Source organism: Hermetia illucens, chromosome 3 (assembly GCF_905115235.1).
Source record: "Hermetia illucens chromosome 3, iHerIll2.2.curated.20191125, whole genome shotgun sequence".
NCBI lineage: Eukaryota > Metazoa > Arthropoda > Insecta > Diptera > Stratiomyidae > Hermetia > Hermetia illucens.
This window is the reverse complement of record NC_051851.1, coordinates 151,956,857-151,976,886: the sequence shown is the minus strand read 5'-3', so window position 1 is coordinate 151,976,886 and position 20,030 is coordinate 151,956,857. Positions and strand designations below refer to the sequence as shown.

The following is a 20,030-nucleotide window of genomic DNA, read 5'->3' as shown; positions in this document are numbered from 1 at the left end:
TCACACAAATGGCACTTGGATAATTTGTTGTTAACTTCGTGCATCGAATCACATGCGCAAGAGTGTACTTTCACCAGATCAGCTGTTCTGCAACTGTCACAGGTGATGTCACTTGCTTAGTGTGCAGGCGGAGGAAGCTGCTACTCCCCAGCCCAGTAAAAACATGGAAATTCTGGATACTTACTACAGCCGGGACGAATATGTCGAGACGGTATTTGAATTCTGGGTATTTCGTTTTGAGCCTCCTTAGTTGAAAGTTCTTCCACCTTTGCAGGCATCCGGGAACAAAGTCAGTCGGCAAACCGTCCTTTGCGGATCCCAGAACATAGTCCTGAATGGGAAGGTGATTGTCCAAAGCGGAGCGATTATCCGCGGTGACCTGGCAAACGTGAGGACCGGACGGTATTGCATTATAAGCAAAGGTGCCGTGATTCGACCGCCTTTTAAGCAATTTAGCAAGGGGTGAGTCCTAGGAAGTCATTCCAAATTATTTCCTCCTATTTAAAAACGGACGAATTTCAGTGTTGCGTTCTTCCCCCTACACATTGGGGATCATGTTTTCGTGGGTGAAGGAGCAATAGTTTCGGCTGCATCAGTTGGATCGTATGTTTACATAGGCAAAAACGCAGTGATTGTGAGTCGAAACTTTCCAAGTCAAATCCTTACATATCTCATTGTTTTTTGTATCCTTAGGGGCGCCGTTGTGTGCTGAAAGACTGCTGTATTATTGAAGACGGCGCTATTTTGCCACCTGAAACGACGGTGGCCAGTTTCATGCGCTACACTGCAGCGGGAACGATAGAAGGAGGGCAAGGAAACCCAGACCACGTTCCACCTGCAATGCAAGACCAAATGGTTGACTTTACGAAGTCTTTCTACGAACATTTTAGAAGTAATGCTTAAATAATTCGTTTGATTTGTATGTATTTATTCCACAATGATTTTTTACGACGTTTTGCTTAAGATATATAATATATTGGAAACAATTAAAATTACTTTTGCGTCTTCTTTGGGTCCTCTGCTACCCATATTGGCGAGTTCTCTTTATTTTCCCACATATGTTTAGCGCCTTTAAAAGTTCTTTTTTTTTCTTCAGCCTTTGTCCCGTTCACAAGCGGGGTCGGCTCTTTGTGAGCGGTTTCGCCATTTGGCTCTATCGAATGCCTGATCTGGGTGCAATCTCGAGGCTTTTAAATCCCCATCCAGCGGACGGCCTTTTGGTCGTTTACCATCGACTTCGATGTTGAGGCCAATCTTGGCAAGTGAATACTCGTTAGCACGAATTCCGTGACCATACCATCGAAGACGCCTCTCTTGCAACTTTTCCACGATCGTTGCAACCCCATAACGATCGCGGATATCATTTCGGATGTGATCAAAACGTATCACGCCACTAGTCCAACGCAACATCGTCGTCTCCATTACCGCAAGACGCTGTTCATTGTCTTTTACAGTCGGCCAACACTCAGAACCATAGAGAGCGACAGGATGAACGACATTGCGTTAAATTTTAGATTTGAGACGTTCGTTGATACGTCGATCACAAAGAACGCCAGTTGTGGAACTCTACTTCATCCAGGTTGCGTTAATGCGTGAAGCAATTTCATAACGTAGTTCTCCATTGGCTGATAGCGTTGACCCGAGGTATTTAAATCGCTCAGTTCTGGGCAGTTCACTGCCGCTGACAGTGATTGTACCTGTTTTATGGTGATCGGTCGTCAAAAATTCAGTTTTATTTAGATTTAATCTGAGACCGTGTTGCATGAGGCGATCATTCCATTTGGACAAGTTGCTCCAGATCATTTTTGCTATCAGATGTTAGGAAAACATCATCTGCATAAAGCAGTGTGTAGGGCGCTTGCCGTTGGATATCCCGTGTGACGGTGTCCATAACAAGAGCAAAGAGGAGTGGTGAGAGGGCGCTTCCTTGATGAACACCAACAGAGACACGAAGCGGTTTTGATACACCCGCCATACTTCGAACAAAACAAATACGAGTCTGCACGCTAAATGTTGGTACCCTAACTGAAAAGACCGAGGAACTCGCAAGAGCCCTTCGGAAAAGGCGCATTGATATCTGCGCTCTGTAAGAAACCCGATGGTCTGGTGCCAAAAGCTGCAACATTGAGCACGGTAAAAATGGTTATAAACTTCTCTATTTTGGTAGCCCACACACTCAATATGGTGTTGGCATTGCGATCTCAGAGGGTTTCCGTCACGCCATCAAAGAAGTCGAACGATTTGATGACCGGCTGATGAAGTTCACCATTATATCTTCACCGCGTACGCACCACAGACAGGTCGTCCGGTTGCCGAAAAAGATGCCTTCTGGCAACTTCTCGATAAAAAGACTTGTCACGTTTGTGTAGCCGCCTTTTGATGTTCTGCGTCCAACCCGAGTAGGTTAATGTTATCCATTCCCTTGGCTGTGGGTTCGCCTTCTGGAGGAGTGTTGAAATTTGCTGCCTTGAGGCCTTGCGTAGTTTCTTTTTGATCCGGTTTCCGATGAGGTTTCTGTTATATTAGTTTTTCTTGGCTGCTTCCAGGATGTAGTTCATTTGTTTGTTTCTTCTCTCCTCGTTGCGCGATGTTGTGATCATCCCGTGAATCATAAATGATTGTTTGAGGTGTATGTGTTGGTTCGTTGTGTCTGAGTCGATTTCCTGTAGATGTCGAATTCAAAATCCCCTATTTCCCGGGTTATGTTAAAGTACAGAAACGGTATCTCCGCCTCATTTTCGATCTCCCTGGTGAACTCGATGTTCCTGTGTGCACGGTTCAGTTTCTCGAGGATTGTTACTGCTTCTTCTCTTTTGATGATTGCTAATACATCGTTCACGTACCTAATCCAGAATCTCGGGAGTGCCTCATTCTCCAGGTTCTCCATAAATTGCTGCTTCGGAGGTTGTTTTATATTTTGTCTTCTTCCAAGAGCCACTTTGCGATATCTCAATCGACTAACTAACTACTTCCTAACTCAAACTTTGAATTTTTTGTTGCTGCCGCATGATGATATTCGCAAGGAACAAGGAAGAAGAAGAAATTTGTCGTTTTGTTTGCTCGGACTAGGTTTTCACGCTTCAGCCAGCACCTGTTTTGCGAGAAACGAAGCTATTTTCTTTAAAGTTTTTTATTGCGTAATGAACAATAAACTTTCGCTTTTTTGTTTTTGAGTTATTTTCTTAATGCTTTTATAATATTTAGTTTTATGCTCATTGCAGTTGCAAGACAACTGGTCATTGTTCTTTCGGCCCGCGTTACTTAATCGGTGTCGCATACGATAGCAGGCCCAGAAGTTCCAATTATAACACGAAACATAAAAGTACCTCCTTTTGAGTAGCAATCGCCCTACGCTTTACAATATAAAATGTTAACTTGAAGTGTCCGAACTTTTTTTATCTGTGATAAACGTTCGGTCAAAGGATAGTATAAACCCCAGGGCGAAACGTGGATCGGTATCGACGATGGATCATAAAACCTGGAAAACGCCTGTTGAACTAACACCAACAGTTTTACTACCAAACCCTATCTCCACCTCCACGTGGTAATCGCTGGGAGTTCTTTCTTCATGAAAAACTGCAGACGGAGAAGGATGAAGGCGAGTCTCCCGCGCCTAGAAACGGGATAAAATGTACCAACTGGTCCTCCAAGTTGGAGTTGGCTAGGGCTGACATCCCTACATGGAAAACCAAAGTTATAAAGCCACAGAAGGAGCCGCAGACAGGATGGATTCCAAAACGACTCATGGGACATGCGCTCCCTGTACAGACCAATGTTGCTGAGCAGCTAGCCGATACCCTGGCCCAATATAAGGCTGATATAACGGGGCTGAAATCCGCGCACGGTTGTTGTCAGCCAACAGAGCCTATTTCAGCTTACAAAGACTGTTCCGCTCGAAACGTCTCGCCATAGGGTCAAAGCTCTTACTGTACAAGGCAATGATCTTGTCAGTCCTCATGTATTCCTCGGAAACTTGGGTTCTTAGCAAGAAAAATTGCGAACTCTTGGCCGCGTTCGAGAGAAGAATCCTCCGAAGAATTTTTGGCCCCCTACATGAGGATGGACCTACACAATGACGAAATCTATGAGCGATACCATGACCGTCCGGTTGTGAATAAAATCCGGCTCAATAGGTTACGGTGGGCGGGTCACTTAATCCGTATGGATTAGGATGATCCCACCCGGAAAGTCTATAAGGGCAATATCTATGGTAGAAAAAGAAGACGAGGCAGACCCTGCCTAAGATGGAGCGATGGCGTGGGTCAGGACGCCAGACAACTTTTGGGGATATCGAATTGGTGGACCTCGGCGCAAAACCGGGATGTCTGGAGTTCCTTATTAAGGCAGGCCTAGACCGGATATCGGTTGTTGCGCCGTTGATGATGATGATAACGGGGCTGCAAGAGATGCACTGAACAGGGACCGGTTTCTTGGAGAAGAGCCACTACACAATATGCTATAGCGGCCATCCAGTAAACCATGTGCTCGGAGTAGGTTTCTTAGTCAGCCAAAAAATGAAACCTGCTGTTATCGGCTTTGAAAACATAAGCGAAAGGCTATACACTCTGCGTTTGCGAGGCAAGTTTAGAAATATAAGCCTTATAAACGCTCACGCCAGAGAATACTGCAGAGTCGAAGAAGGATATCTTCTACGATTCAGTTGAGGGCCGCAAGGAAAGTCGGAACGGCCGGTTTGACGATAAATGTAAGCTGGCAACGGAAGGGAAGAATGCTGTATACCGAGTAATGTTGCATTCTCAAAGAACGCGGGCACGCGCAGAGGCTTGTCAGGAACTCCGTCGAACGAGGAAGCGACTTCACAGACATAAAAAAAAGCCTGGGATAACCACCAAGTCTGTGAACTCGAAAACTGCAGGGGGCGACTGCACCAGGCGCGCAAGTTTTACCAACAAGTCAGTAGGATTAAGTCTTATACATCTGGATGCTCTTCCTGCCGAGACAAAGAGAGAAATATGATTTCCGATAGAATGGGCATACTGTTGTGTCAAGTATTTCGATGAATTGCTCAACAGCCAGAATATCAGCGAGTTGGAGGTCCCGCCAACTGAAGACGACGGACGTATACTACCATCACCAATCACAGAAGCAACAGTCCGTGCAGTCCACCGACTTAAAAACCATAAGTCACCGGGAGTGGATGGAATTACAGCCAAATTGGTTAAATATGGAGGCGACCAATTACATCAAGTGGTTCATCAACTGATGCTCAAAGTATGAGACAGCGAATCGATGCCTGACGACTGGCAACGGGGCATCATCTGTCCCATGCATAAAAAGGGGAATATCACGCAGCGCAGCAATGATAGATGTATCACGTTGCTGAGTACCATTTATAAGATATTCCCAGCTATCTCGCTAGCCCGGATAGCCCCATACACTCAGAACACCATTGGCTCATATCAAAGAGGCTTCACTCCAAGCAAATCAGCAACAGATCAGATTTTCTCTCTGCGGCAAGCGATGGAAAAACTGTTGAAATATGACCATCAGTTACACCATCACGCCGCTCAAATATAAATTCAGTCTTTTCCAGCGTTCTATTTTTGTTTTTGGGAAAGTACAGTCAAAGAATTTGTAGATCACAAATCGTTTATTAGATTACCAAGAATTAATTTTAAAGCATGAATACATTCATATTCTGAAATTCAACACTCAATTTGTATTTTTCAAAAATCATTTGGTATAAATTTGTTGTGCTCGTATGCAGTAAAAACTCTAGAGAGCAATATATACATAGTGCTTAGTCTCTAGCCTTTGGTTTATGTTTATATACATTTTTCTCTGTATATATAGTTTTTGGTGACAAAAGGAAACTTTTTCATTTTATATCTTACGCGCTACTTATTGAAATTTTATGCATAAACTTTAATCCTAACTTTTGTCGCTTGAATTCCCAGCGGAAGGAGGCAGAGCCATTTTAGGCTCAGTCGTTTCTTTTCTTTTATGATCAATCTTCTCCGGCAGTGCGTCTGGTGTCATAACGAGCCCATACGGTCGTAAATGGTAAATTAAATAGTCTAAAACGTACATTTGATTGGGGGAGACGTAGTGGAATGATACAGCGTGATCGGAACAACAGTCGAGTCCCTGAAACGATAAGAAATGTAAGTTAAAAAAGCCAACAAACTGAACGGAATATTAATGTTAACCCACCTCATCTGTTTCATAGAAAATATACTTCCAATACCAAAAATTCTTATCCGTATGTCCCGGTATGAGATGGTGTTCTGGTACGAAAGGAAAGAATCGACCGCGACCATTTGAATCACGTGAATCGCCTGCCGTTACGTTCACCTTCTCCATACATTTACCCATTTCAACATCTTCGGCTCCACCGCTGTCTGCTCGGCATAAAGTTTTATTTTTCGCTCCAATTTCTGCAAATCGGCGCACTGCTTCTCGGCTTAGGACATAGCCCGCTCCGCCTGACATGTAGCCCTTGAAGGAATGAATTAATCGCTGCATATTTGACATTGCATTATCGTAACCAGAGCAAATTTTTATTTAAAAGAAATGATGAATGGAAAACGATGTGGAAGGAATTTACAGCAAGACACATTCCTCAATTTTAGATTGAATAATCAAATATGTGTCTTTCTGTAGAGTCCATGTATTTAAAAATATGTCCATTGTAAAAAAGTCTGTGCTAAAATGTTCGATCTCCACTTAAAACAATAAGCAGGTTCCTTACTCCAAAATGAAAAAGAAAAAACAGAAGCTAAAATATATATAGTCGTGATTCACCCTTTAAGGGGGCATAGTGTGTTAATCCCCCTACGATTCACCGTTCAAGGTTCGCCGAAACTCTTTCCAGAACTCGCCAAGATATCCAAACTCCTTCTTCACTATTCCGAACCAGGTGCTCTTTGGGCTGAATATCGTCTTGGAAAAGTGGGTTCCACTATATTGCGTAGCCAGTAACGGAATTGTCACTTCTCCTTAATGTATCACTTATCCATTGCCATTTCTGCCTTCTAATCACATCGCCTACGGATAACTGGCCTGTGCGTCGATCAAGTTCTTTGTATGAAATTATATTAGCCCAGCGTACCCTTTTCACAGAGCCATTTTTCCAAGATCCGTGACCCGATGAGAGAGCACACAATGTTATCAGTGTAGTCCAGGTGTCTTGGTCCATTGAACTCATCCACGTTCTCCCGACAAGGCAGCATGAAGAATATAATCGATAACAAGATGCAACCATCACGGACCCCGCTTTTGACAAATTCCTCTGAGATTTTACTCACTCTGAGCTAATAATTTTTCCAAAATGCCCCTCCTGGGTAGGGCACTTTAGATAATCTGTGTTCAAGCTGTTGAAAGCTTTCTCGAAATCGATGAAGAGCAGTTAAAGGGAAGATCTACACTCGAAAATGATCTGCAAGGTTTTGACCTGGCCAATGAGGAGGATCCAGAACCGAGCCAGCGTGCTCTCAGTCGATCAAGCATTCGAATTGTTCTGCAATTCAGGATTAGTGTTGGATTCCTAGCATTTTCGTATAAGTGGAAGTAGCAAATCTACATGAACTGTAGGAGCAGTAATGAAAAGGTCTGCGGGGAGACCTTCTTCCTCCATCCTCCGTTTGAGTACATTGATGACCGAGATTATTTCTCTTCTATTTGGAGCAGTCCGTATCAGCATGTTATGGTGACCAGCCATTTAGCTGGTTATCGTGAATGCGGAATCAACTTTTAATGTCCCTAACAAGACTATCGTAATATATGCGACCACATGCAGGTTATTTTGCGATGCAGCATACGGTTCTGGAATCATTTGATCTGCCTCAGCTTGTGCTTCCCAGACCAACGCAATAAAAAATTCCCTTTTCTTATGGCTTATAATACCCTGAATTTTGCGGGGCTTCGCAGTTTATTGGAGCTCGAGCGAAGACAAGCAGCCATTAAATGGTGACCTCTCTCGAGGCCGATGTCAACGCCTCTCTTGTCACGCACATCCAGAAGATAACTCGCAAATCTACTGCTGGTCAATTTGATTGTCCGTACGATGTTGGTTAGTTCAAACCCAACTGACCTTATAGCAAATTCTGTGTTGATAAAATATGTCACCAATGACGAGTGGTGGAACTTGCAGAAATTCACGAGCTTCCACCACCATTATCCCCATCACTTGTATGAGCCATGTGTTGTGAAAGCCGCCCTTCACACTCAGATTACACATCACGATCACCATATTACCTTCAGGAAGTCTGGTCTGAACTGCGTACCATATTGGAAATCTCTGTGTATAGCACTGTACAACTGTGATGCTCAATAACTTGAACAGGAATCTTGCATCCAGAAACTGGCTGACAGGCCTTGAGGTTACCGCCAAAGAAAATCCCACACCGGGTTCGTGCCAGAGTACAAAAAGCACAGTGTCGCAAAGGGGAAAGAAATACCCTCTAGAGTCCCACCATCATCCTTCGCTTAGGCCCAGAATGTCCAGCTTATATCGTTGGAATTCTCGCTTGAGTTGGAGAAAGCGAGCATTCTAAGAACACGGTACCGTTGTCAACGAGCATGTGCACATTCCACATTTTCATTGTTAAAGTTTTGGTAAAAATGAAATTTCGAAAATTTTAGATTGCTAACCGTCTTTGACGATTAGCAGGGAATACCATGAGTGTATTTTTCAACCTGAATTCACGGCGCTAAAGTGATAAAAGTTTATTAACCGCACTGGAAAATTGGGAGGAATAGGAGTTACCTTAGGGCCTGGTTATACAAGTTTGTGAAAATTATGGTGGAAAAACAAAAAAGCTGAAAAGCAAATGTTTTAAAAAAGGAGTTCGAAATCCTCCCACTAGATACTGCAGTATGAACTCTTCTAGGCTATTTACTAGCTGAGAATGACAATACTGTGTTTGACGATGACCCGCTTTTATATATTTCAATTTTCGTTTTCCAGAATCTGAAGCCTACGCCACAAATCAAATGAAGCATATGTACGCAATGGGTAGTTCGTTGGGTGGCGGAAATTATGGTGGGCTCCCATCGATCTAATTTTAAGTCGCTAGTCCTTGGCTTGGAAAACCATTTTAAGTTAATACACAATTGCAGTCTATCCAAGGTTTTACCAACTTTCGCTGTGGACACAGGCGATCATATGTTTCGTCAGCGCTTCCGAAAGCGAAGACTTCGAAGTCTGTTGTTTTTACAGCTCCTCGTCTGAAGCATAATTGATTCGCTTATATACCTACTCATTGCACACCTGTAGATTAGCAACTTGGTTAGAATTCTTCTTAATTGGCTTGATCAATCGAAATGAAAATGTGTCGAATCGAAATCCATATCTGCGATATTCTCGTTTCTCTCCAAACTGTCGAACACATTCGAGACAGAGATTGCGGTATGAGATGTTGAGTGATTCTTCTATATGTTCTGACGAACGAGGATCCTTGAAATTCCAATGCCCATTTAGCCACTGTACCGTAAAGATCTAACTCGAATATCAGCCGTTAGAGCGAAGCGTCTCACGGTCAACAAAAATTTCCCCAGACAAAAGAAGCTGCCGCCTTTTCTGAAGCATGACACCCACACATTATAAGCAATCGCCGCAATGCGTTTTCGGATGTGGGAAATCTGGGATCCCAGGTACCTGTGATGGAGTGATCGACCTATGTGACGAACGCACTCAATTCTAAATGCTCAAGTGGCGCTCAACATTCTTTAGATTTGAACTATGATAATTGTGAAAGATAGCCGTTTTTAGTTCCCAAGTTTATCCCGAAATGTCGGATAGAGGCGCATTAGTTTCTCAACTTCGCTCCCGGCTTTACGTGCACTTGACTTCGTTTTTCTCACTTTGTAAAGAACGTTGAAGTCGGGAATAGACAAAATAAGCTACAGTAGTGAAACTTGACTGTGCACATCTACTAGTACCTAAGTATAGCTCTACCAAAATGTCCCGGGGGCACGCGCGTGCACACCTCTGTATTAGCCAGACTCAGAATGTGCAGAATTAGTTTTGGAATCACATCAGAATCTGAAATATGATATTGAGAAAATTGCGAGAAGTTCTGCGAACTATATGTAAACTGGAAAATTCATAACTGAACGCCGCCATCTAGGAGAGAATCATTCTTACCTCAGGTATCAATAAGTCGTTGCCTTTCGGGCCCATACCTGGCTCGACATCTACTGATCTGGGGTTGCCCTTCAGTATAGTGGGAGATCGATAGGAAACTAGGAAGATTGGGGGAAAGGATGCTTAAGTTCGCGCACAGTTCCAAAATTTCAAATTACTCACAAGGTGCATTTCCTTCTCAATTTCACAATTAATCGGGATCACAATACAGTCAAAGTTTTTTCAAGTTTCGTTTTATAGTGTATTGGGATTGAATGGAACCGAGGCATTTCGCCGATTGACCTAAATTGACTATCCTTTATCCCAAGTTCGCGCCCCGATGGCAGCACTTTCGTCTTTAGGGCAATATCATCATTTTGTCCACCAGACAATAAATCTCGAACTTCCAACCGATTTGGCATCACCTGCGGTAACAGTAGTGACGCGGAAAACATTTTGTGGGCAGCGGCGAGCGCTAGATTTTAACATAGCATTGATCCTCATACTCTCAAAATATCATCGATTGGCGTTCTATCCATTGTGAAGTTCACGGTCAAAGGGAATTTCTCGCTAGTGACCAGGAAGTTGACAGTCCTCGATAAAGGACTTTTTCGCAACTTGCCTGCAAGCGGTACCAGAATGTAGGATAGATATAAGTGTCCGCTTCGAGGAGCTCAATTAGCGTTGTGTAGCATCGTTTTGATCCCACTAACTCCTAAAGCCATGACTGTTATGGGAAGGGCAAGAGGAGTATTATCCAGCTTGTTCAGATCTTCAGAGCCAGCCGTATGCGAAGGAAAGCAGCTTCTCCAACCAGAGACCTCTGTGACTTTCCAGAAAATTGTATGCTTAATATCCGCAGCCTCTAATGAGAGCTGGGCTATCGCAAAGGAAGTGCCCGGAGGTTTCTCCTTCCTCTCTGCAACTTCGGCAATACAAATTGTAGGGTATGCCGAGTCTGGCGGCATAGTTTCCTAAAGGCCTATGCTCCATAAAAACTGCCGTAAAACTGTACACGCTTGCACTCGTCTGACCCAAAAGCTATCGCGATGCTGTTATAGGAAGACCAAATTCTCCTCGACTTAGCACTGGTGGCCATCTGAGGTTAACGGCTGTTAAGTCGAGTGAGTAAATTTTATCCTGCACAGTCGTCGGCAGGACAATAACTGTGCCCAACAAGGAACTATCAAAAAACCAGTCCCCCTCAGACTGCTCATTCCCACCTTCGTTCCTAAGACCGGGAAGCCCGAAGCGTGTCACGCAATCTTTTCAGTGCGTCTCCGTACCTCCATGCCCCCGTTGGTGTTCATAAAAAAAGCGTCAGAACAGAACTGTCCTGGTAGTACCTACCCAATAACGCCATTGGTTAAGGCGAGATATACAAGTAATATTCACACTTTTGATATATTCGTTTTAGTTGGTTTTTTCCTTTTCTTCCGATTCTTTCGTTCTTTTTGGCTTTGGATTCCTTTCGCGTTCGACTCCTCGGCATACCACAATGATTGGCAATGGCACAGCGGCGGATTCAACGGGGACAGACGCTCATATTGCTAAAGAAGTTTAAGGATTGGTTCGAGCGTGATTGCCAACGCTTCTTTCTTCGAACACTGACCCAAATCCAGGGTATCAGGGACCACAAGAGCCATCTACTTCAATTCATACGGCGCCCATTACATATAGACATGATGACCGACATACCTTTTATAACTTTTATGAACGTGACAATAGATTTGGAACTGACAACTTTTACGAACACGGCTAACTGGACGATTACGATTCGTTTTTATGACACTAGGCCAGAGCGAATCACATCTCAATGGATTGTGTCTACGTGTCTATTTTAAATACCCTTTAGAGGGCTGGGGTATCCTTGAATTAAGTAGAGACTGGTAGAGTTACTACGTGCTGGATTAAGATCCGACATACAGAGGCAACTTCCGAATGATAGGCAGACAGATATCCACTAGGAAAATAACGAGACTGAACCGGACTGCACATATCTTACGTATTCTGCGTGAAGTTGAGAGAAAGTATGGAAAAGTTAATAACTATTTAACATAGGCCACCTGTGGTTGTTTATTAGCCCAGTACCCAACTACAGTGAAGGCTGCGCACCTCGTTTCAGTTTTTCCCATGGTGATCCCGTAATAAAAGAAGATTATGATACGGTTGCTGTTAGTGGAGTTCATTACATCCTAGTGTATATGTTCTTACGTAAAAACACACCTTTCTATCTCAATGCATAAAAAGATGACAACATTAAAATTTATCTATTGCGACGTCAGACTAAAAACGCACCAATTACTCGGCACTTTTTAATAAAAACCATCCGATCCAATATAATTAATGTGATGAATAATCATGCAGAATACGCAATAACAGTAGAAAGACCATGTACCCATTATTCCAGATAACAATGAATTCTCGATTTAACAATGCAACCTTATCAGCATGAAATATGTATAACAGAAATTTCCCCGGGGTTGGTCAGCAGTAAAAGTTCAGATATATTGAAATCCAATTTCCTGGTAATAATCTTCTATTATAGTTGCTTGCTCTGGAACAATGTGTTTATCATATTACTGAAGCTAATGGGGCGTGGAAATTTACAGTAATTTGAAGTAATTAGAAATGCGCTTGAATTGCATTTAATTTTCCTCCGGGACAAGGTCTCTTTGACGACTGCATTTTCAATTTTTCTGGCAATATCAGTTTCTATTGTCTTCCAGATTCCATTGCCCAAGGTACCAACATTTTAGAAATACTCCCTGTTGAGGAACACGTCAGGGCTGATAGCGAAGTCCTACTCAAGTCGGAGCACACGTGGTAATGTATTCCTATAGCCTAGTTGGAAGGGTGAACGCGAGTTGCCTTGGTGCCAAAAACTCGAGCAGCAGTCAAGCAAGATCTGATCTTAACATATATATTCGTCATAAGCACATCAAGTTCATCTAAAAAAATTTTTTATTGAATTTCCGCTGACGCTTTATACATCAGGCTGTGCAATATCTAAAGTGGTGACTCCGAGAAAATGGGACAAGTCACCAGCACTTCCATGGATGACAGGAAACCGTTGGAGTCTCTGCGGCACCACAGTTCCAGAGTCTCTCATGCGAAAGTTATGGGTAATAACCCTCCCATCTACTCTTCAACTGATTATGGCGACGATGGGTGCCTAGACGAAACAAACTGCAGTCGACCAAGTTGACAGGATCTACATCTCACTTCTTTAAACACCAAGCAGCGAGGACACAACGTCAGACATACAAACATCCTCAGTTCCTGCAGCAGAAACCCGCTCAACGAAGCTGGTTCAACAATTGTCAAACTTGCGCGTGTGGCGCAGCAGGATTAACAGCATTCGAAATTTATTTCGAATGTTGTTGATACGAGCGGGTGAATGACGCCGCCTCTCTCCGCTCTGCCCTCCGCGGCTTTTCTAGAACTCGCCACGAGAGTGGAGAGCCAGCGGTGCGGGAGTCCGCATCTCTCTTCTGCCTTGTAAAGTTTGTACGTGCACTATAGAGAGCGATGTTGTACCATTCGTATTTCCTGTCTGTGTCAATTATCGCCGTTTATTGTTGCTGCTGCTGTTGTTGCTGTTTGGTTTGTTGCTGTTGCGCTTGCTGTTTAGTTTGTTGCTGTTGCTATTGTACTTGAATTTGCTGAATCTGTGGCGCCTGAACAGTTACAGCCACTGGTGTTGATGCAGCCGCTGATACCGATCCCATAGCAACCGGTTTTTTCCACATGGACCGTTTGCAGAATTTGTAACGTTTGAACTGTTTGTACCGTGTAAACATTACTCGCTGGTACTGTTGTTGTAATTGTATTCAGCGTTGTTGCAGCTGTACCCGTTATTGGTTTCTTCGCAGATGGCAATTCCCCTTTCCTCTCTTTTTTCCCTCCAGGTTTGGCAAAATGTCGCATTTCTAGATGGCGTGCATGCGGGCGACAGTCGCGGGTGATTCAATTCACCGGGCGGAGTCTTGCGCTTGAAATCTGGGACTACTGCTGATCGTTGCCACGGTGCAATTCGAGAGTTGATTCACTTGACCGGCCTAGCAACGAGGAAGTGGCAATGCGATAGTCCTCCGGTGGCACTTGGACAGCTCGGGCCGTGAGCGCAGCTTTTACTCGCTCCGCTCGGGCGAGTTCCTCGGGGTTACCAATTTTCGAGTTAATCAATCTTTTAAATTTCATCAAGCAAGAGTGCGTGTGATCACGCCGGCAGAAGAGAGATGCGGACTCCCTCACCGCCGGCTCTCCACTCTCGTGGCGAGTTCGAAAAGCTGCCGAGAACGGCGGCGTCGTCATTCTCTCGAATGCTGTTAATCCTGCTGCGCGACGTCCGCGTTCTTAAACAGCAGATTTACTCCGTGAACCTCTTCATCGCGTAGTGAGTGGAGGTCTAAAATTTTCTAATAAATTTTCGATCTCGGGGGTATATGTTGGTACCACAGGAGGTTTGATTCCGAAGCCAACAAATATAAGCAACCATGTAATTGGAAAACGCGCACAACCCCGTTTCATTCTGTTCATGCCACTTGTTTATGTCCATCTCAAATACGAAAAAACACGGTTCCCAGGGTTCCAAAAGGGGATCATATAAGAAGAGACGCAAGCAACACAAAATGAACACCAGCAACAACGGCAAATTCCATACCAATTTGTCATCATCGTCAATGGCGCAACAATCGGTATCCCATCTAGGCCTGCCTTAATAAGGAACTCCAGACATCCCGGTTTGGGCCGAGGTCCATCAATTCGATATCCCTAAAAGCTGCCTGGCATCTTGACCTAGGCCATGGCTCCATCTCAGGCAGCTTATAGACTTTCCAAATTGGATCATCCTCATCCATACGGATTAGGTGACCCGCCCACCGCAACCTGTTGAGCGGATTTTATCCACAATCAAACGGTCGTGGTATCATAGATCATAGATTTCGTCGTTATGTAGGCTACAGAATCGTCCATCCTCTGGTGGGGACCAAAAATTCTTCAAAGGATTCCTCTCTAGAAAGCGGCTAAGAGTTTGCATTTTTTTTTGCTAAGAACCGAGGTTTCCGAGGAGTACATAAGCACTGACAAGATCAGGTTTCGAGTCAAACAGTTTTTGTAAGTTGAAATAGGCTCTGTTGGCTGACAACCATGCGCGGATTTCATCACCATAGCTGTTATCAGTTGTGATTTTCGATCCTTAGATAAGAGAAATTATCAACGGTCTCAAAGTTGTAGTTTCCTATTTTTATTGTTTACGTTTGACCATAACAATTTCCTATCGAGGTGAAGTTCTCCCTAGAAATTACCTAATTCCTAGAGGGCTAAGAAATCAGAGTCACAGTAACTCGATAGAAAAGAAAGTTCCATGTGTGAACATCACAATGAAAAGCAGACCCGATGCTACATATTCATAATAAACACATCAAGTTTATCAAAAAAAAGCTTTCATTCAATTTCTGCTGACGACTGTGAAGCTACATAACCATTGGCCGACATATAATATTGATAACACTGCAGTAAATGCGGTGGAGAGTGACTTCAACATTTACTACAGTTACCACGTCAAACGTCAAGATTTCGGAACAGAACCTAGAACCAAATTGGATTTTTGCGCCATCGACTATTATTATTATAAAAGAAAGAATATAACACTTTGCACGTGTGAGGCAAATTCTGTAGGACTAGTGGTCTTTTCGGAGACTGAAGCTCTCAAAGTGATTCGAGGCCCCTGTCAGACGAACGAAACATTATCTGAAGGGTGTCATCAGCTACGTTTCAATCACGTTCAAGGAGTTGTCCACCTTATTAGCGCCGATTGAGGCTTGTCTCAATCCTTGACCTTTGCAGCCTCTGCCTGAATACCCTAATGATTTTGCTGTGTTAACGTCGGCTCATTTTTCGATCGGTTTGACTACGTGCACGATTCCAAAGCCTTCGTTGGAGCACCTATCGACCTCACACATCTCTCGTTGGGAGTTGCTGCCTTCAAAGCAAGAGCATTGGAGTGCAGAATATCTCCAGGAACTACAGCCCCGTCCAAAGTGGTATCAACGTGAAGATCGGTGATCTGTTGCTACTTCGCATAAAACAATTACCCCCATGCAAATGACCCCTCGCCCAAGTCTTATCAGTTTAGGACGGTCGTATGCGAGTGGTCAGACTGCGCACTGCCTCATCGATTTAACTTCGCCTGATCACCAAGGACGCACTGCCTGTCATATTTAATAATGCGCCCGAATCTGGCGAAGGCGAGCGGTATGTTTGAGAATTAGCGGAGAATAGCAATGCACTATCACACTCAATGTTTTTATCACTGTAGCTCAGCAAATTTTAGTGCTGTTAGTAACTATAGCGTAACATTCCCTTTTTAGTCTATATTAGCGTTCAACAAATTTTAGTGAAAGTAAATAATTGTAGTGCTTTTGATGTGTACCGAAGGATCTTCCACGTGGCTGAAGGAAGGTCGTATCGCTACCATGTCTCGAGCTGTGTGCTGCACAGCTGCGATCGGTGAACTAATTTGTCATCTCCGATCTTTTGTACTTAAATTAGACTTATAATACTACTCATATATAATAAAGATATCACCATTTACTGACAACAATTCCTGTAAAAAAAACGATTGATTAAAGCTTCTTCCAGCAGCTGCTGATCTGGTGTCTTATCTGTTGTGTACTTTTGGAAAATTAAATGGAATATGTTGCAATGAACATGCAAAAAAGACTTTACTCACTTGTTTCACGTATGGTTTAAATTTACATCCAAAATATAAAGGAGACTCGGGTGAGTACGGGTAAAGCATGTACCTTAAATTTTCGACAATGACGTACCTGCAACAAAATTTGAGTTGTAAATAGCTTATTTCAGTACAAACGAAGGCACCCTTACGTGTCGTCATCAGCCTTCAAGAACCAATCCGCATCATTCAAATGATGTGTGTAAATATATTTAAATGCTTCTCTCGTTTTGCCCCATAAGTTATTTCGGCCCTCGCCAACTGGTAATTTTATTGCATTCAACTCTACATCTTCATCGGAACTCATAAATAACAGTTTATTGCATCGAGTGCCCCATGTCCTTTTCACATGTCGGGCTTTTTTCTGATGATTTTTCGGGTTTGTCATGATCCAACACAAAACACGCACTTCCTTGTACAATTGTTTGGCAACCGTATCATTCTCGTTTACATGTTCATGCTTTCCGACATCCTCATCTGGCCCGAACGAATCAACCAGCGCACGACTATTATGAGGATCATTTACATCACCACGAATATGGCCACTATACGGAATCCAACTGTGATGAGATGGCGAGGCTAATATGAAAAACTCGGCCATACAAAAGCCAGTGACTAATCCTACTATTAAAGCTAAAAGGGATTTTCTATTTGATATGGACCTTGTACCTGAAAAAACAACGGAAATACGCATGAACAGTGGATACTTAGTGGTTGCAATATTGAATTGAAATACCTTCGTACAACATATTGCGTCCAAGCAGTCTATACTCATTGTTGGTTGCCATCGTCGCTTTTGTTTTACCTCGTTCTCACCTTCGATAAGTTACCGGAGAAGTAGTCGGGGCATTTTATTATCTGAAAATAAATCACATTTGTTTGTTCACTTCTAAGGTTTGGAGGGTGATGCGTGAATGGGATTAGATTAAAGTGATAAAAAATGTGATATGAATTTTTATCGCGTATTGATGTCAGAGTTTTGAAGATAATACTATCTTAAATTTAGTAATAATTGTTCATAGTGGCAGCAATTGATATTGTTCAACTATCTACGGGTAATGTAATAGAAATGCCTGCAATTATCTGTCCTATTTCGAAAGATAAGGACTCAACGAGCATTATCAAATGCGATTAGTTAATTTTCAATATTTACTTTTTAATTGATAGTGAAGTTTATTACTTTCCGCCGTCAAAACTGAGTACGAGTTCTTGACACCGGAAACATTACTAAACCTAGGACTATCTTTCGCATTAATTTTTTGTCACAGAAATAGACTTGGAAGTCGAAGAAAATAGTAGTAAGCACCTATGGTCTACTGGCTCCCAAAACCTGTGTTCTTTTTTTTAGCGCAAAGAACTCAACAGACCTTATGAGAGCACCAACTTTGAGGAAGTGCATCTACTGTGGATACCACAGTAATACCTTAAATGAAATGGATCATTGGCTGACCAGTAGCACAAAGTCTTAAGGAACCGTCCTGAATGTACCACATGCGCCGACGAACCTGGTAGCTGTCATCAAAAAATCTATGATGGAGAACTGGAACAATTACTTCCACGAAATTTCGTTTTACCAGTTAATATCGAGGATCTGTGCTTCCTGGAGGAGAAAAAAGTCTTCGCGCAAGCATTTTCTGACGACCTAGCCGTAATAATTACCGGAAAGTTTGCGGACGCAGTATGTGACCGCTTGAATGCAACTCTGCATGAAATCCACAGCTGGTGCCTCCGGCTATACGCTACCTACCTTAGGAGGGGCGGAAATCCAGCTGGCACAAACAGTCAAGTACTTAGGAATACATTTCGACTCCAAGTTAACGTGGAAGCATCATATCCAGGAATAATATCAGAAATCCTGAAGATTGCTCTGGTGCTGTTGCGATAGGTATGACCTGGGGACTTTCACAAAAACGGATTCATTTGATGTGTACATCCATAATCTGGTCTGGTGGCCAAGACTGAACTTTTCTAACAGCAGGAAACTGCTAACGCAGATTCAGAGACTTGGTTGCCTAAATATTACTGGAGCACTCGGAAAATACTTGAAAAAACCCTAATAGGGCTTTTAACGGAACACTGCTCCTTAAACTACCATATGGAAAACATTGGGGCAGTGGTTTCGGCTATGTGCAGCCAATGTGAGGAGGAGGAGGAGACGACCCTGCACTTTTTATGCAGCTGCCCGGCATCCTCAGATCTGAGATGAAGACACCTTTGCAAGGTTTTATTCAATGAAGAATCTTCACACTCTCTACCTCTGGAGAATGTTCTCAGCTTCGCTAAAGCCTGCGAACACCATAGGCGGGAAGTCATTGAATAGGCAATTTACGGGGATAGTACAATGGGCCTAACAATGGCCTGAATGCAGGGGGCTGCGGCTCCCCCCAGTAAAATAAACTAACTAACTAACTAATATCGAGGATCCCTCATTAGGATCTGAGGAAAAAATGATAAACTATTAGTTTTTCTGCCTCCTGGATAGAGCACGCCCGATATACTCTTTGTTCACACAATCGAAAATATTTTCGATGAAGAGCAGGTGAAGAGAAGATCCAAACGCCACAAACTGTTCCAAAATGATCTGAAGGGGTGTTGATGTAAACAATGTAGGGGGATTTGGAGCCGAAATCAGCCTGCTCTCTGTCGATAAAGCTTTAGAGATGTTCTTTGATGCGTTCTCGGATTATGTTATCTATTATCTTTGCGGCGGCGAGTGCACGTCGCTCTTTCGATAGATGAACTAATTTGTCATTTCTGGTCGAACTCTCCGGTGACACTTTAATGGTATTTAGCCATCCGCGTGGCCGACATACAACTCTCCGTAACTCACGCTTACAGGCATCACGGTGCTAGCATGGATAATTCCGCGGATATAGCCTCACGCGGAGTATCCGCTCAGGTCCCCATCAATTCGGAATAGTTCTTGGCTCCAAGCTTCTTTTATCGCTCACTCGAGTTGTGGTCATGCACGGACGATTTTGAGTCAGTCGAGTCTGCTCCGGAGCAGAGTCCCACCTCCAATACTAGCTCGCCCGGAGTGCGAATTTTTACCCCAATATTCAACGTACATCAGATAATTGAGGATTAGAGTAAGATGCTTGGGATTTATCGAGAAACTACGCCGACGGATATGGCTCACTTACTCTGTGGTGGACGAATAGGGAGATATCACCTCTTCTCATCGTGAATTTACTAAGCCTTCGC

General features: G+C 43.3%; 2 protein-coding genes across 11 annotated transcripts in view; one reads left to right on the top strand and one right to left on the bottom strand.

Annotated features, from left to right (window-relative positions):
* Nucleotides 1-21: 21 nt before the first annotated feature.
* Nucleotides 22-995, top strand: LOC119650831 (dynactin subunit 5). Its single transcript, XM_038053972.1, has 4 exons — nucleotides 22-211; nucleotides 275-462; nucleotides 523-634; nucleotides 694-995. Exons 1-4 carry the CDS (start codon nucleotides 164-166, stop codon nucleotides 901-903), a joined length of 558 nt encoding a protein of 185 aa, XP_037909900.1. The 5' UTR covers nucleotides 22-163; the 3' UTR covers nucleotides 904-995.
* Nucleotides 996-5,596: 4,601 nt separating this feature from the next.
* Nucleotides 5,597-20,030, bottom strand: part of LOC119650994 (glycoprotein-N-acetylgalactosamine 3-beta-galactosyltransferase 1-like) — a 43,112-nt gene continuing 28,678 nt past the window's right edge. For 9 of the 10 annotated variants that reach the window (XM_038054267.1, XM_038054266.1, XM_038054270.1 and 6 more), the window contains 5 exons: nucleotides 17,563-17,684; nucleotides 16,979-17,495; nucleotides 16,824-16,920; nucleotides 6,175-6,480; nucleotides 5,597-6,108 (listed from right to left, as the gene is read on the bottom strand). In XM_038054267.1, the coding sequence (XP_037910195.1) occupies nucleotides 5,893-6,108; nucleotides 6,175-6,480; nucleotides 16,824-16,920; nucleotides 16,979-17,495; nucleotides 17,563-17,614 (1,188 nt within the window). In that variant the 5' untranslated portion in view covers nucleotides 17,615-17,684 and the 3' untranslated portion in view covers nucleotides 5,597-5,892. The remainder of the gene's footprint in view (nucleotides 6,109-6,174; nucleotides 6,481-16,823; nucleotides 16,921-16,978; nucleotides 17,496-17,562; nucleotides 17,685-20,030) is intronic. The other variant, XM_038054273.1, reaches the window with a different exon arrangement.

What these genes read in the sequence shown, in the direction of transcription:
- LOC119650831 (XM_038053972.1), top strand. Translation starts at nt 164, where the DNA reads ATGGAAATTCTGGATACTTACTACAGCCGGGACGAATATGTCGAGACG. An exon ending in TTTAAGCAATTTAGCAAGGG is followed by an intron (nt 463 to 522) that starts GTGAGTCCTAGG and finishes GACGAATTTCAG; the next exon opens with TGTTGCGTTCTTCCCCCTAC. An exon ending in TAGGCAAAAACGCAGTGATT is followed by an intron (nt 635 to 693) that starts GTGAGTCGAAAC and finishes TTGTATCCTTAG; the next exon opens with GGGCGCCGTTGTGTGCTGAA.